Genomic DNA, 12,915 nt, shown 5'->3' with positions numbered 1-12,915 from the left:
AGAGAGAGAGAGAGAGAGAGAGAGAGAAGGAAAGAAGAAACTAACATGCAAAGTACATGTTTTCCTTTAAACTGTTAAAAAAACATGTGCCCACATTCCCAGTGAAAGCTACAGGCTACAGAACACTTCTCTTATCCTGGCATACAAATGTGACTGCTTAAATATAGACATTGATCTCTCCAGATAGCAAATAAACATGCTGTTTAATTTAAAAAGAGTTACATTAATGGGGGAGAAAACAAACTGGGAAACACCACCACTACCAAAGCTTGATGGAAAAGTCAGATTAGCAGTCTACAGACAAGTGAAAGCAGAGCCTGAGATGCCAGCCCCAACATACATACATATGAAGAGACCATACATACATACAAACATACATACATACAGCAGAAGCATGAGCGATGTTCAGATGAGGACTGAACCAACAGACCACGGATAAACACAAGGGTCTCCATGACCCCTCGGGTAAGAGCCAGACATTCTGACTAAACTTGATCCCTACTTCACCCACCCCTACTCTACAAACCCTTCCCTCCACCGCCAAACTCACAGTGAGTCAGTCTGGTCTATTCAGAGTCTATAGATATGGCCACCATCTGTTTATGTTCATGTCAAAGGAAAGGCTAAGTTAAAAGCAGTGCTCAAAGACATTGATCCACATGTTAGAGTGATTAATCTACAGTATGGATTTTGAAATCTGGATTCTTGAGACCATGCTAGTTTTTCATTGCTCGAACATTTTAATGTCTTCAATGAGACTCTAGGGCTGTCTATATTGAGGTAGGTGACAGGACCATCAGCATTCTACATAACAGGTGAAATTTTTCATGGCTCAAATCTTGGATCCCTAAATGACCTGCCACCATGGGCTTTTATAAGACACTTTTGGCTCTGTGAAACAGTTCCCCCAATTCATGGACTAAATCATATAAAGCTGCAAGAGTTACAAATGGATGCTGAGTCAATCCTACTGGAGATGAGGAGGCACACTTGGCATATGATGTGCTGTTTGCTCATCTCCCCCTGCCAGCTTGATCTCTACAGAAGAGCTGGCAGGCAGGGGCGATATGCGCTGCTTCCCAGGCGCTCACTGGGTGTCTCAGCAGCCGCATAAGCCCTTCTCCTTCTCCTCATTGAGTTGATCTGCAGAGGTATGGCCATTGGACCGTACCACTCCCTCTGGAATCCAGGACTTGTCCACACACCGCTCCATCCGCTTCATGATCAGGTCCAGGAGCATCTCAATTGCTTGGCTTATGTTTGTCCCGTTGGCAGCACTGGTTTCAAAATAGGGGATTCTGGAAGACAGAAATCACTGGGGTAACAATGTGGAAAGAAAGACAGAATACTAACTTTTTTCATAACTTTTTTGGTCATTCACAATTTAGAGAATTTGAGGATAAATATATATGACAACAGTGTGACTTCAGTGTGCTCAGAGAGGAGGTGATAGCATTTCAGTTTAATCCAATGTGCCAAATTACAAGAAAAAAAATGAATTCTATTCCAATGTGTGTGCCTCTCAAAACCATTCCTTGATATTTTGTTTTTCAAAATGATATCATTTGCCAGCACCTAAAACACAAATGCCTGCTTATGCTTAAAGGAATGACATCATCACAATTGGCATAGGGCAATCAGTCTGCTGCGTGGGCTGGTGTTCGCACCCATCTCTCTCAAACAGCCATGAGCTGGCATTTTGTATCCATCTCTCTCAAACAGCAAGTCATCCTGGGGCAGAATGCATGTGTAAAGTAAACTGTACTTCTATGAGGAGGGAGGGGATGGGGTATGAATACTGTCTAGGCAACCACCAACAGCTTCCACAGGGAGTAGAGCCAGCATTTACTTAAGAAAAGGCAGGGCCAGGGATAGTGCTGCACACCCACAACCCTAGCTTGGGAGGTAGAGGCAGGAAGATCATAAGTTTAAGGGCAGCCTTACAACACAGCAAATTTGAGGAAAGCCTGGGCTACATTAGACCCTGTCTCCAAAAAAAAAAAAAAAAAAAACGATGCGAGAGGAGGGGAGAATGGCAGGGGGAGGGGAGTTTTAATTACATGCCCTAATTTCTCTGGTGTTTGGAGTGTTAAGTTTCTACACACACACACACACACACACATACATACATACATACACACATACACACACACACACAAGCAGACCTGGCCTCCAGATTCTTCCAGCATCTCTCAGTTCCTTCCTATGTGGCTGGCATACACCACCCTCTACCCTGAACTTTCCAGCCCAGGGCCTCTTCCCTATATAATCCAGACATTTTGGATATGCTCCACTTCTGTACCTTTTTCCTCCTGGCTGCTGTACTTGGTTCCCCTCTCTTTCCCTCCCCTCCCCCTTTCCTCACATGGTTCAGGGTTGTGACCACTCCAGATTCTCTCAGATGCTCCAGCCTCTGGCTTTGCTCTCCCAAAGGTGTACAATAAACTTTCTCCTCCACCACACCCAGGAGTAGTCATGTTCTTTCCTTTCCTTTTTATTTATTTTTTATTCAGGGGGCACAAAGGTTCTTGCATCGACAGATCACTAGGGAAACCAGGAATGTTAAGCTCACAGAAGTTTCTTTTCAAAGAAAAAGATGTACCACCTGTTTTCCACCTAGCAGTGGAGGTCATTAACGACCTGATGACCTTTACTATCTATAGAGCTAGAACTCACCCAAATTCCCCAGAATGTTTATCCCAGACTGTTAGTATTCTGTCTAAACTCCACCTCCACAGTTACCTGGCAACAACCAGGCATGCTCCTCCCCACAGTTACCTGGCAACAGCCAGGTAGGCCTGCCCACTATAAAAGGGGCTGCCTGCCCCCTCCTCACTCTCTTACTCCCTTGACCCCTTGCCTGCAGGTTCTCCTCTGCCCCCTCTCCTTCCCTTCCCCCTCTCACAACGTGGTCATGGCCAGCCTCCACCTCATTCTCATTCATTCATTCTCTCTCTCTCTCTCTCTCTCTCTCTCTCTCTCTCTCTCTCTCTCCCTCTACTACTCTCCTGGCTCCGCTCCCCATGCCCTGAATAAACTCTATACTATGCTATAACGGTGTGTGGCTGGTCCCTGAGGGGGAAGAGATGCCTCAGCATGGACCCGCTGAGACATCCCCTTCCATCATTGCATTGGTTCCTGTCCATCACTATCCTTCACAGACCCTCCCTCCAAAGACCTCTTATTTTTAGTTTTCTCCATCAATAGAATACATGTACTTTATAGACCCAAGGACTTCTACACTATCTAGTTGATGGAGACATATCAGATCCTCCTCTAGGCCTTTAAGCTAGTAAATGTAGCCTATCTCTAGAACCCATCTTCTTGGAAGAAGTAACATATACTTTGAGTTTGGATATAGTTATACTTCCCTGTGCACTGGTGATTGAATTACTCCAGGAAACTACTCCCCACAATTATGCTGTACTTAAATATGCTTACAATAAACCACCTAGTGTCAGACTCCAGAAGTCTGAAGGACCCGTTTCCCTTCTGGCTGTGATGCTTGCAGCATACACCCCTAAAAGTCATTCCAATAATAAATAGCACACATGTAAGCATTCTCCATTCCCACATATGTTCCCATACATCCTATAGCCCCTGTTCAACTAGAAAATGCCCTCTTGGATCAACCAGTGAGTAACATCCACAACCTTTTGTTTTTTGAGACAAGATTTAACTAGGTAACTCAAATGAATCTTGGATTTTCTATGTAGTCTAGGCTAGCCTCAAATTCACAGTCCTCCTGCTTCAGACTATCCAGTATTTGGATTGCAGATGTGTACCACCACTCCCAGCTTACTATGTTGTTTGCTTGTTTGTTTGTTTGTTTTACATGCACTTGGGGATCTGAGGCTGGGGTATCGAAGTGCCAGACTAGCCTGAACTACAGAACCATTTAGCACGACCCTGCTTCAAAACCAAAAGCAACAACAAACTAAGATTGGATTGGCCACAGAGTCCCACATGGTATTAGTGGCAGGCAGACCTCTGTGAATTCCAAGCCAGCCTGGTCTGCGTTAGTGAATTCCAGGATAGTCAGAACTGGACAGTCAGAAAACAACAACAACATGTATTCTAAGTTGTAGATCAAGTCCTGTGCTCCCAACATATCTCTGGAGCCTTTTCCTTATCTGTGAAAAGGAGGAGCAGTAGTTGGAGGTCGTGGTGCTAAGGGGCTGAGATAAACACAGGTACAACACTTAACATGAGAGGCTTCTTTCTGGATGTGGTGGTGCACGCCTGCAATCCCAGCATGTCAGAGGCACCATTTCTGCACATTCAGTAGCATCTTGGTTTTGGTTTGGTTAAGTTTGGTTTGGCTTTCAAGACAGAATTTCTCTGTGTAGCCCTCACTCACACTGAACTCACTCTGTAGACCAGGCTGGCCTGGAATTCAGAGACCCTCCTGCTTCGGCCTCCCGAGTGCTTGGATTAAAGGCATGCCTGACACTTGTGGTTTTTTTTCCAAAATCTTACCTGAGAACAAGTTTAGGTATCTAGACATAAATTCAAAAGGATCATTACGTTAACCATAGAAAGCTGGTACTATCCTTTACGTCCACAAGGTGGTGCTAGAGCAGCACTGCCAGGGAGAGCTCTTTCTATAGATTTAAAAAATGGTTGGTTCCTATTTATAGCCACCTACAAATGACCACTTTATAGTTACTTGGGAGTTCCTAGAGACAAAGAATATTTTGATATGTTTTTAATAGGCTGGGTGGTCATGGCACACACTTTTAATACCATCATTCAGGAGGCAGAGACAGGCAAATCTCTGTGAGTTTGTGCCAGCCTGGTCTACAGAGCAAGTTCCAGGACAGTCAAGGCTACACAGAGAAACCCTGTCTCAAAAAACAACAACAACAACAACAACAAAACAAAAAAAACAGATTCATCACCATTAAAAAACAAAAAACATCAAGTAAACAAAATGATAACAGTTGCTTTCAATTCAACACAAGGGACTGTCTTTTTTGTACTTCTCCACCAGGATATCCTCAGGGCATGATCCTCAATAGATGACTTCTCTTCTATTATTTACTCATTGACAAAACTGGAAGCTTAACACCAAGTTGCCAGGGATTAAGAGTTGGCACTGAGGTGCCCATATCGGGCACTCACAACTGTATCTCCAGCTCCAGAGAAACAATGCTTCTGCCTCTGATATCTGTGGTGTACCTTCTGGGTAGTTGCATACACACAGACAACTACACATAGTTAAAAATATTTTTTAACCCAATGCAGAAATGGAATAGATATATATATATATATATATATATATATATATATATATCTCACTACATATATAAAAATATACATATATTCATATATTCTCTAAGAAAGTGCTTGCCTGTCATGTGCAAGACCTTGAGTTCAGTCCCCAGCACTTCAGAAGTCGTCAGAATGACAACGAGGATCTCTAGAGAGTTTTGTTAAAAGTATCTAGGTGTTTGCCTTACATGTGGATCCAGAATTCATGGCGAGTCTTGATGAATGCTGAGTGCTCATGGAAAAGGACTGTGTGATGATCACCAGAACCAGGAGGACTGTAGCAAAGAAGATCTGGATTCTCTAATGAGTTACAGTGGCTTCCAGGAATCAGTCTTGTGTGTTTGGTTGTAGCTTATGTTGTTTCAAAGTATGCACAATAACACAACATTAATTTCTTTCTTTTTAAAATTTATTATTTTTATGTGTATGAATGTTTTGCATGAATATGTGTGTTCCTGTGTCTGAGGAAGTCAGAAGAGGGTGGCATTGGACCTCTCAGTTCTGGAGTTTATGGATAGTTGTAAGCTATGGAATAGGTGCTGAGAATGAAACCCTGGTCCTCGGCAAGAGTGACAAGCAGTCTTAACCCTAGAGCCATCACCAGCCCTCATTAATTCCTTTACAAGGGATCAAACAATCAGAGACCAAATTCAGACCACATTCCCTAGTTTGGAGTTAGCACAGAGCACTGCTGAGTTCAGACCCCTGAAATCTATAACATGGTCTGTGCCAATATATCTATCACCAACCCAGAATAAAGTCTATAACATGGTCTGTGCCGATGTATCTATCACCAACACAGAATAAAGTCTATAACATGGTCTGTGCCGATGTATCTATCACCAACACAGAATAAAGGTTTTCAACTGAGCTTTCATTGCAGAAACTTTGAGTGTAACCAGCAGGGGGGAGGGGCAGAGTCCTCATCTCAGATCTGTGGCCAATTATGTGCACAGCACATAAGTATATACATTCAGTTGTTCTTTAACCCTATTCACAGTTTCCTTGGCTTTCTCCATTCGGAATTTTTAAAAAAAAAGGCAAAGGGGCTTATTACCAGTGCCAGTTATCTTCTGTGACTAAAGAAGCATAGCAGCTTCCATCCCTTTCCTCTCTTCTCCTGGCACTTCCTTTATCCTCATCAGTTAAATCCTCTTCTCATTAGAACTTGACTCAGCCCTTTTTTGTTGGGTTGGGGGGTTCAAGACAGGGTTTCTCTGTATAGCCCTGGCTGTCCTGGAACTCACTTTGTAGACCAGGCTGGCCTCGAACTTAGAAATCCGCCTGCCTCTGCCTCCCAAGTGCTGGGATTAAAGGTGTGCACGACTACTGCCTGGCGACTCAGCCCATCTTTGTGACTCTTCCATGACAAGTATGTGCTGGACACAGGAAAAGACAGTCCCCGCATGGCTCAGTTCTTAGCACAACAGAAAGCAACACCAGGCTCTCTGGTGCTGAGCAGATTACAGAATCCCAAGACCCAACATGCAGTAACAAGGAAAGATCTGATGAACACCCAGAGTGGGCCAGGTTGGTTCTTCCACTCTCCAGGTGCTAGAGACATCCTTGTTGAAAGACTTCTCTGACTGGCCTACTTTTACATTCACTTCTCAAAAGCATGGGCAATAACTATGGCCTCTATTGCCTCATGGCTAACTTCCTCTTATTCCCTTGCAAAACAGCATCTCTTTCAACACTTCAGTCTGACTTGTGGTGTTTGGCCCCCTCTGTTTCCTTTCCACCACCAGAACTGCCTGGGGTCTAGCTCTGCCAGCCTCTAGCTCAGAATCTCCCAAGTGGGTTGGTCATGACCACTACATTGGAAAATCATGTGGGAAGCTGTTAAAGGCACCAATGCCCAGGTCCCCACATAGTATGCCACTGTAGCCTGGCTGAGCATTTCCCAGAAACTGCTTTCTGCTTAGAGTGGGCCACAGAAGAGGTGTGGGGGAAGTGAGGCATTACCCTTTAAAGATTTCTCACACATAGGCACTTACCTGCTGACTCATTTTGGCACAGCCTAGCAACCAGACTTGCACCTGTCCTACCCCCTCGACTCTCCATAGCACTCAAGACTGCTAAGCCAGGTGTGTGATTAGCCATAAGATAGAGTCCAGCTTGTGTAGGATGCCCACATCACCAAGGTCAGAGGCAACAGCTGCCAGCAGGTTCAGGACACTGATATAAATTCTAGTTGCTTCTCATTTCCTATACCCAACTCCATAGTTTGCAATCAGCTTCCTTTCCTGACAGCCCATCCTGTGAACCCCAAGATTCAGCATTGGACACAAAGAGAGATTTCCAGAGACTATGTAACTACAATGGCATAAAGTCAGATCTCTGCAACAGATACGTGCACTCATACCAGCTTGCATGTTCATATGCACACATGTGCATGTGTTAGTGGAGGCAGAGGTTAACCTTGAGTGGCAACATCCACCTTGTTTTTATTTTGATAGACTTCTCACTGGCCTAGAAGTTACCAATTATGCTAGTTTGGCTGGCAGGCAAGCCCCAGGGATGCATCTGTTTCTGCCTCCTAGCTCTGAGATTAAATGAGAACTAGCACACCCAACTTGTTTTGTTTTGTAAGATAGAGTCTCACTATATAGGCTGTGCTCCAACTCAAAGAGATCTGCCTGCCTCGGCCTCTTGACTACTAGGATTAAAGGCATATGCCACCACACCAGGCTTTAAGCAGGGGTTTTGGGGTGGGGGCATCGAACTCAGGTCCTCAAGCTTGCATGGTAAGCACTGCCAACTGCGTCATCGCATCCCCAGGCCAGTTTCTCTTCATATACAAGCATCTAACTGAAATTTAACTGCTAACACTCCACAGGACCGAGCCACAGAGGTAAGGCCCATACTCAAGCTTTATGCAAAGCTCCCAGGAGTTTCTAAGGGCTCAACACCGTCAACCCTGGCATGAAACGCTCTGAATCTCACTGCATCTCCTTCAGAGTAAGCCAGCAAGGCGGGTGGGAGTCCCCCTTGTTAGCATTCTGTCTAAGCTCCTCCTCACAGTTACCTGGCAACAGCCAGATATGCCTGACTCACTATAAAAGGGGCTGCTTGCCCCCTCCCTCTCTAGCTCTTGCCTTCTTGCTCTCCTTCTGTCCCCTCACCACTTCCTTCCTCCCCCTCCCCGCCCTGTCTCTCTAAGTGCTAATGGACAGCCTCTACTTCTCTACTCCTCTGCTCTCTCTCTCTTTACTACCCTCTTAACTCCCCTCCCCCTTCTATACTATACAGTCGTGTGGCTGGTCCCTCATAGGGAAGGAATGCCTCAACATGGGCCCACCGAGGCACCCCTTTCCCCCATACCTCACCACACATCCACCAAAACATATTCCCCTCTCTGTTTATCTTTTTATAAACACAACACCCCAGATGAAGCGGGAGCTTCTAGAGGCAGAAAGTCATGTCCTGCCCACTCTGTATGGTTTCTCTCTTGTATCTCTTTTCCTTTCCCAGAAATCCTGCCCCTGCCCACCTGGTGGGACAGAAGTAAAGTGAAGCTACCTGCACCTTCTCCTTTCATGTGAAAATCCTGCGGTGCCTCCACCAACCCACTCCAAGAACCTGAAGAGAAAGACAGCATTTTCTGGCTCTCCACTCAAAACGAGCTAAAAAAAGCAAGAGGCAGCTTCACTTCCTCCCGCCAAACTCAGTGTCTGCTCTGTGATAGATACCCAAAAAGGCCAATTGCCAGAACTCTGCAATGGTATGTAAAGTGGTTTTGAAATTTCCTTGGCAAACACAGACGATTTCCTTATATTCTAAGAGTCTTTTGTTAGCCAGGTGGTGGCCAAGCACACCTTTTAATCCCAGCACTGGAGAGGTGGAGGGAGGCAGATCTGTGAGTTCAAAGCCAGCCTAGTCTACAGAACGATTTCCAGGACAGCCAGGAGTAAACAGTGAAGCCCTGTCTTAAAAAACAAAACAAAACAAATCTTCTCTTTGCATGTTGGACAGAAGGCACTACAGTCAGTATGTCTGCACTCAAGGCTCTCTTCCTGTAAATTCTAAGAGAGCTTGCCAAGAGGGGACAGAGACAGCAGAGGCCACTCCCACCCATGTTTATTTGATAACTCCCACTGTGATGCTCACATGAAATCTGAGGGGTTTGACACCTCCCAGAAAGCCAAGCTCCTTATTTTCTCTTTTCAGTTACTCGCTTGCTCATGTTTCTGTTTCCTCCAGACCCCACCACAGGAATACTCACCCATACTTCTCGGCGAGTTCCCTGGCTTCCTCCGCCTTCACAGCCCTCTGGTCTTCCAGGTCACTCTTATTTCCACACAGCACTATATCTGGATTTTCGCAGTATGCGTGCATCTGTAGCTGGCCTAAGGCACAGCAAAGTTTGTTATACGTAAGTCATAACAGTAAGCATGTGACCAATAGAAAATCCATGCAAAGATGCTTCTGAAAACCTCAAATGAATATACAGAAGGAAAGAGTGGATAGAATACTTTCCCTCTGTCTTGCTGAACCACAGATTACATTCCTAAAAACTGGCCACCAAGGTCTAGTCCCTTATTTGGCTACTTCCTCCTCCCAAGGCTGACTCACCGAGGTCCAGCTATCAAAGTATTGAAGTCCAGGATTCAAAAGCCCCATTTGGCTCACCTAATTAATGGGCACAATCAAAAAACCAACTTATCCTAACTGGGGTTCCCCCTTTCCCTTTATAAACTGCCATTTGCCTACAGACCACGTCTGCCTCTGCCTTATCCAGAGGCAGTCCTTTGCCCCTCTGAAGCAAATATCCCTTGCCCTTCTCCCTCACACCGTTTTCCTCCCTCTCCCTTGTTCCTTTTTGTCCCTCCAGGGCTAATAAACCTCCTTTGTTCTGAGAACTTGGTCTTGGTGTGTCCTGTGCTAACTCCAGTCCTTTCATTTGTATCTGAAATATTTTTGTATCAGCCTAAGGCAGGATCAATCTATTTAAAACAATTAAGAAACTGGGTGTGCCGGGCCCAGATTCAGGGTTTTGAGTTAGCCCACCCCAAAATCTACCTAATGAACTATTTGAGCTCATGAAAGGGCTGCTGACCCAAAGCTGCAGGATCTCCCTGACACAGGACATCATCAGGATAACTGAGAGGAGTCCCACTGAGGATCCAGTATTGATGATGTAGCAGAAGCCAGAGGCCTTGAGCTAGACCAGTGACTCATTGCAGTAAACACTTGCAAGTGAAGATGTGTGGACAGAAGAGTGTACTGTGGGACACACTGTGACACACCACAGCTTCCATGATGAAATTTTTTTATGCTTTGTTTTGATTTTTATTTTCTTTTGTGGGGGAAGTTGCAAGGGGGAGGTTGAAGGGAAGAGGAGATAAAGGGGATTGGGGTACATGAGGTGAAACTCAGAATCAATAAAACGTTAAAAAGGAGGATGGCAGCAGGACGTGATGGTGCATGCCTGTAATCCCAGTACTCCAGAAGCTGAGGCAAGGAGCTCTGAGTTCAGAGATAGCCTGAACTCCATAGTGAGGCCTTGTCTTATACAAACACAAACTTCAGTTTAATGATAAAAGAAGACTGAGAATAAACAGTAAATGAGTGCCGCCAAGACCGGGGGAAACAGGACAGCACAATTCATACTCTGTAACTTTCAGAAATGGTCATCTAAAACCCTTTAGCTAGTCTTAACTATGGATAGCACAAGAGGGGCTGGAGAGAAGGCTCAGTGGTTAAGAACATGTACTGCTCCTACAGAGGGCCTGGATTCTGTTCTCACCATTCACCTAAGTGGCTCATCACCACCAGCTACACTGGCCACGCAGGGCCCCTGCGCTCACATGTGCATACCCACACAGACACAGATTTTTTAAAAAAATTATAAAAATGAACTCTCTTTTAAAAGGGAAAAAAAAAAAGAGCTCGAGGGTGCTAAATAGTTCCATCTTCCAAAGAAGGAACATGAAACCCAACTTCTTTCTCCCCACATGCCAGAAATGGAAGCATCTCAAGTTTTGCAACGAGTGGTTTCAGAGTGAATGACTGTGTGTGTGCTTTGTCCCTGTCAGCCAGAGTGTAGACACTTCAGTTCCTGCTCACAAAGGCAGGTCATACATATCTTATCAAGGGAAGGTGAAGGAGGAAGAAGTCTCCCCAAGCCTTAAATAACACAGGCCTGAATTTCAAGATATTATTCTTTGCTTTCAGGAGACATCTTGGGTCACAAGACCTGCCCAGGTAAGATCTAAGTAACTGTGCCCGTTAAAGTACATGGCAGGCCTCTTCTACCCTAGATTGTCAATGTGCGGTTCCCACACTCTTTAATGCCCAGTCACAACTTCCTCAAGATCTGCTCCATCCTCTCCTCTACTAGTCCCTTCTGTGCTCAACGAGAACCTGCAACGTCCACTACCATGGTGACAAACATCTCCTAATGTTGAAAGCTTGGCTCTGTTGCTGGCTGTGTGTTCTCCTCATCCCTAACCCTAACCCTAACCCTTATCCTGAGGGGGGAGTTATGTGACCACCTTAGCATCCTGATCTATAAATGAACATGACAGTACTTACTTCCCAGGTCCAAGATTAACTGATTCAGTGACTCTCTGGGTAAGAGGTATGGGCTAGCAGCCTCAGCAACCCCTGAGAACTATTGAAAATGTAAATTCTAGCCGGGCGGTGGTGGTGCACGCCTTTAATCCCAGCACTTGGGAGGCAGAGGCAGGCGGATTTCTGAGTTCGAGAGTTTGAGGCTAGCCTGGTCTACAGAGTGAGTTCCACGACAGCCAGGGCTACACAGAGAAACCCTGTCTCGAAAAACCAAAAAAAAAAGAGAGAGAGATGTTATTGTTCTCTCTTTCTCTGTGTCTCTGTCTCTCTCTCAGGAGAAGGGGAGGCATTCAGACAACATTTCTGTGTTGCCCTAGGTGTCCTGGAGCTCCCTCTGTAGAGTAGGCTGGCCTCAAGCTCAGAGATCTGCCTGCCTCAGCCTCCCAAGTGCTGGGATTAAAGGTGTGCACCAGCATATCTGAATGGTGTTTATTATTCCCATCTCTAATTTTTTTCATGAAAATTAAAGTAATTGGTGATTAATCATTATCTGAAATTTTTCTCTAAAGCAGAAGAATGTACCTAGACAGCTAAACAGCTGTACCCCAGGATGAGACACAGTGAAGATTATGTGTTCAAACAACAAGATAAACGACAGTCACCAGCAAGAAAGAAAATAGTCCAGCTAAGATTATCATGGAAAATTTCACGGAAGCTCTTTCTTTACAGGTTTTAAAAAATAAAGCTGGCTGGGTAGTAGTGGGACAGGAAGACAGATGGTAAGCCAGTTCTAATCATGTGGGCTCAGAGGACTCAGCTCTCTCTGTTCAGGCTCCTGCACTGGGCTGGCTCACTCCTAAGCTCTTCTCACCACCTCCTGAGAGGATGAGGAAGGATCTCCAGCAGAGAGAAGGCATCTCCAGGGAGCAAAGGATGTCAGTCATCTGAGGCCCTTAGCAGCCTTGGCACTGAGCTGCTTCCAGCAGAACACACAGCACATGTGTCAAGGCATCCATTACATGGTCATGTCATAACAGGGCAGGGCAGGGCCAGGCAGGGCAGGGCAGGGCCAGGCAGGGCAGGGCAGGGCAGGGCAGGGCAGGGCAGGGCAGGGCAGGGCAGGGC

General features: G+C 45.5%; 1 protein-coding gene across 4 annotated transcripts in view; it reads right to left on the bottom strand.

Moving 5' to 3' along the window:
• Positions 1 to 717: 717 nt before the first annotated feature.
• Rab27a (RAB27A, member RAS oncogene family) overlaps positions 718 to 12,915 on the bottom strand; it is a 52,013-nt gene continuing 39,815 nt past the window's right edge. For all 4 annotated transcript variants that reach the window (XM_028771376.1, XM_028771375.1, XM_028771373.1 and 1 more), the window contains 2 exons: positions 9,500 to 9,623; positions 718 to 1,298 (listed from right to left, as the gene is read on the bottom strand). In XM_028771376.1, the coding sequence (XP_028627209.1) occupies positions 1,100 to 1,298; positions 9,500 to 9,623 (323 nt within the window). In that variant the 3' untranslated portion in view covers positions 718 to 1,099. The remainder of the gene's footprint in view (positions 1,299 to 9,499; positions 9,624 to 12,915) is intronic.

The sequence above is a fragment of the Grammomys surdaster genome, unplaced genomic scaffold, assembly GCF_004785775.1.
Source record: "Grammomys surdaster isolate TR1022 unplaced genomic scaffold, NIH_TR_1.0 206, whole genome shotgun sequence".
NCBI lineage: Eukaryota > Metazoa > Chordata > Mammalia > Rodentia > Muridae > Grammomys > Grammomys surdaster.
This window is presented reverse-complemented; position numbering and strand designations above follow the sequence as displayed.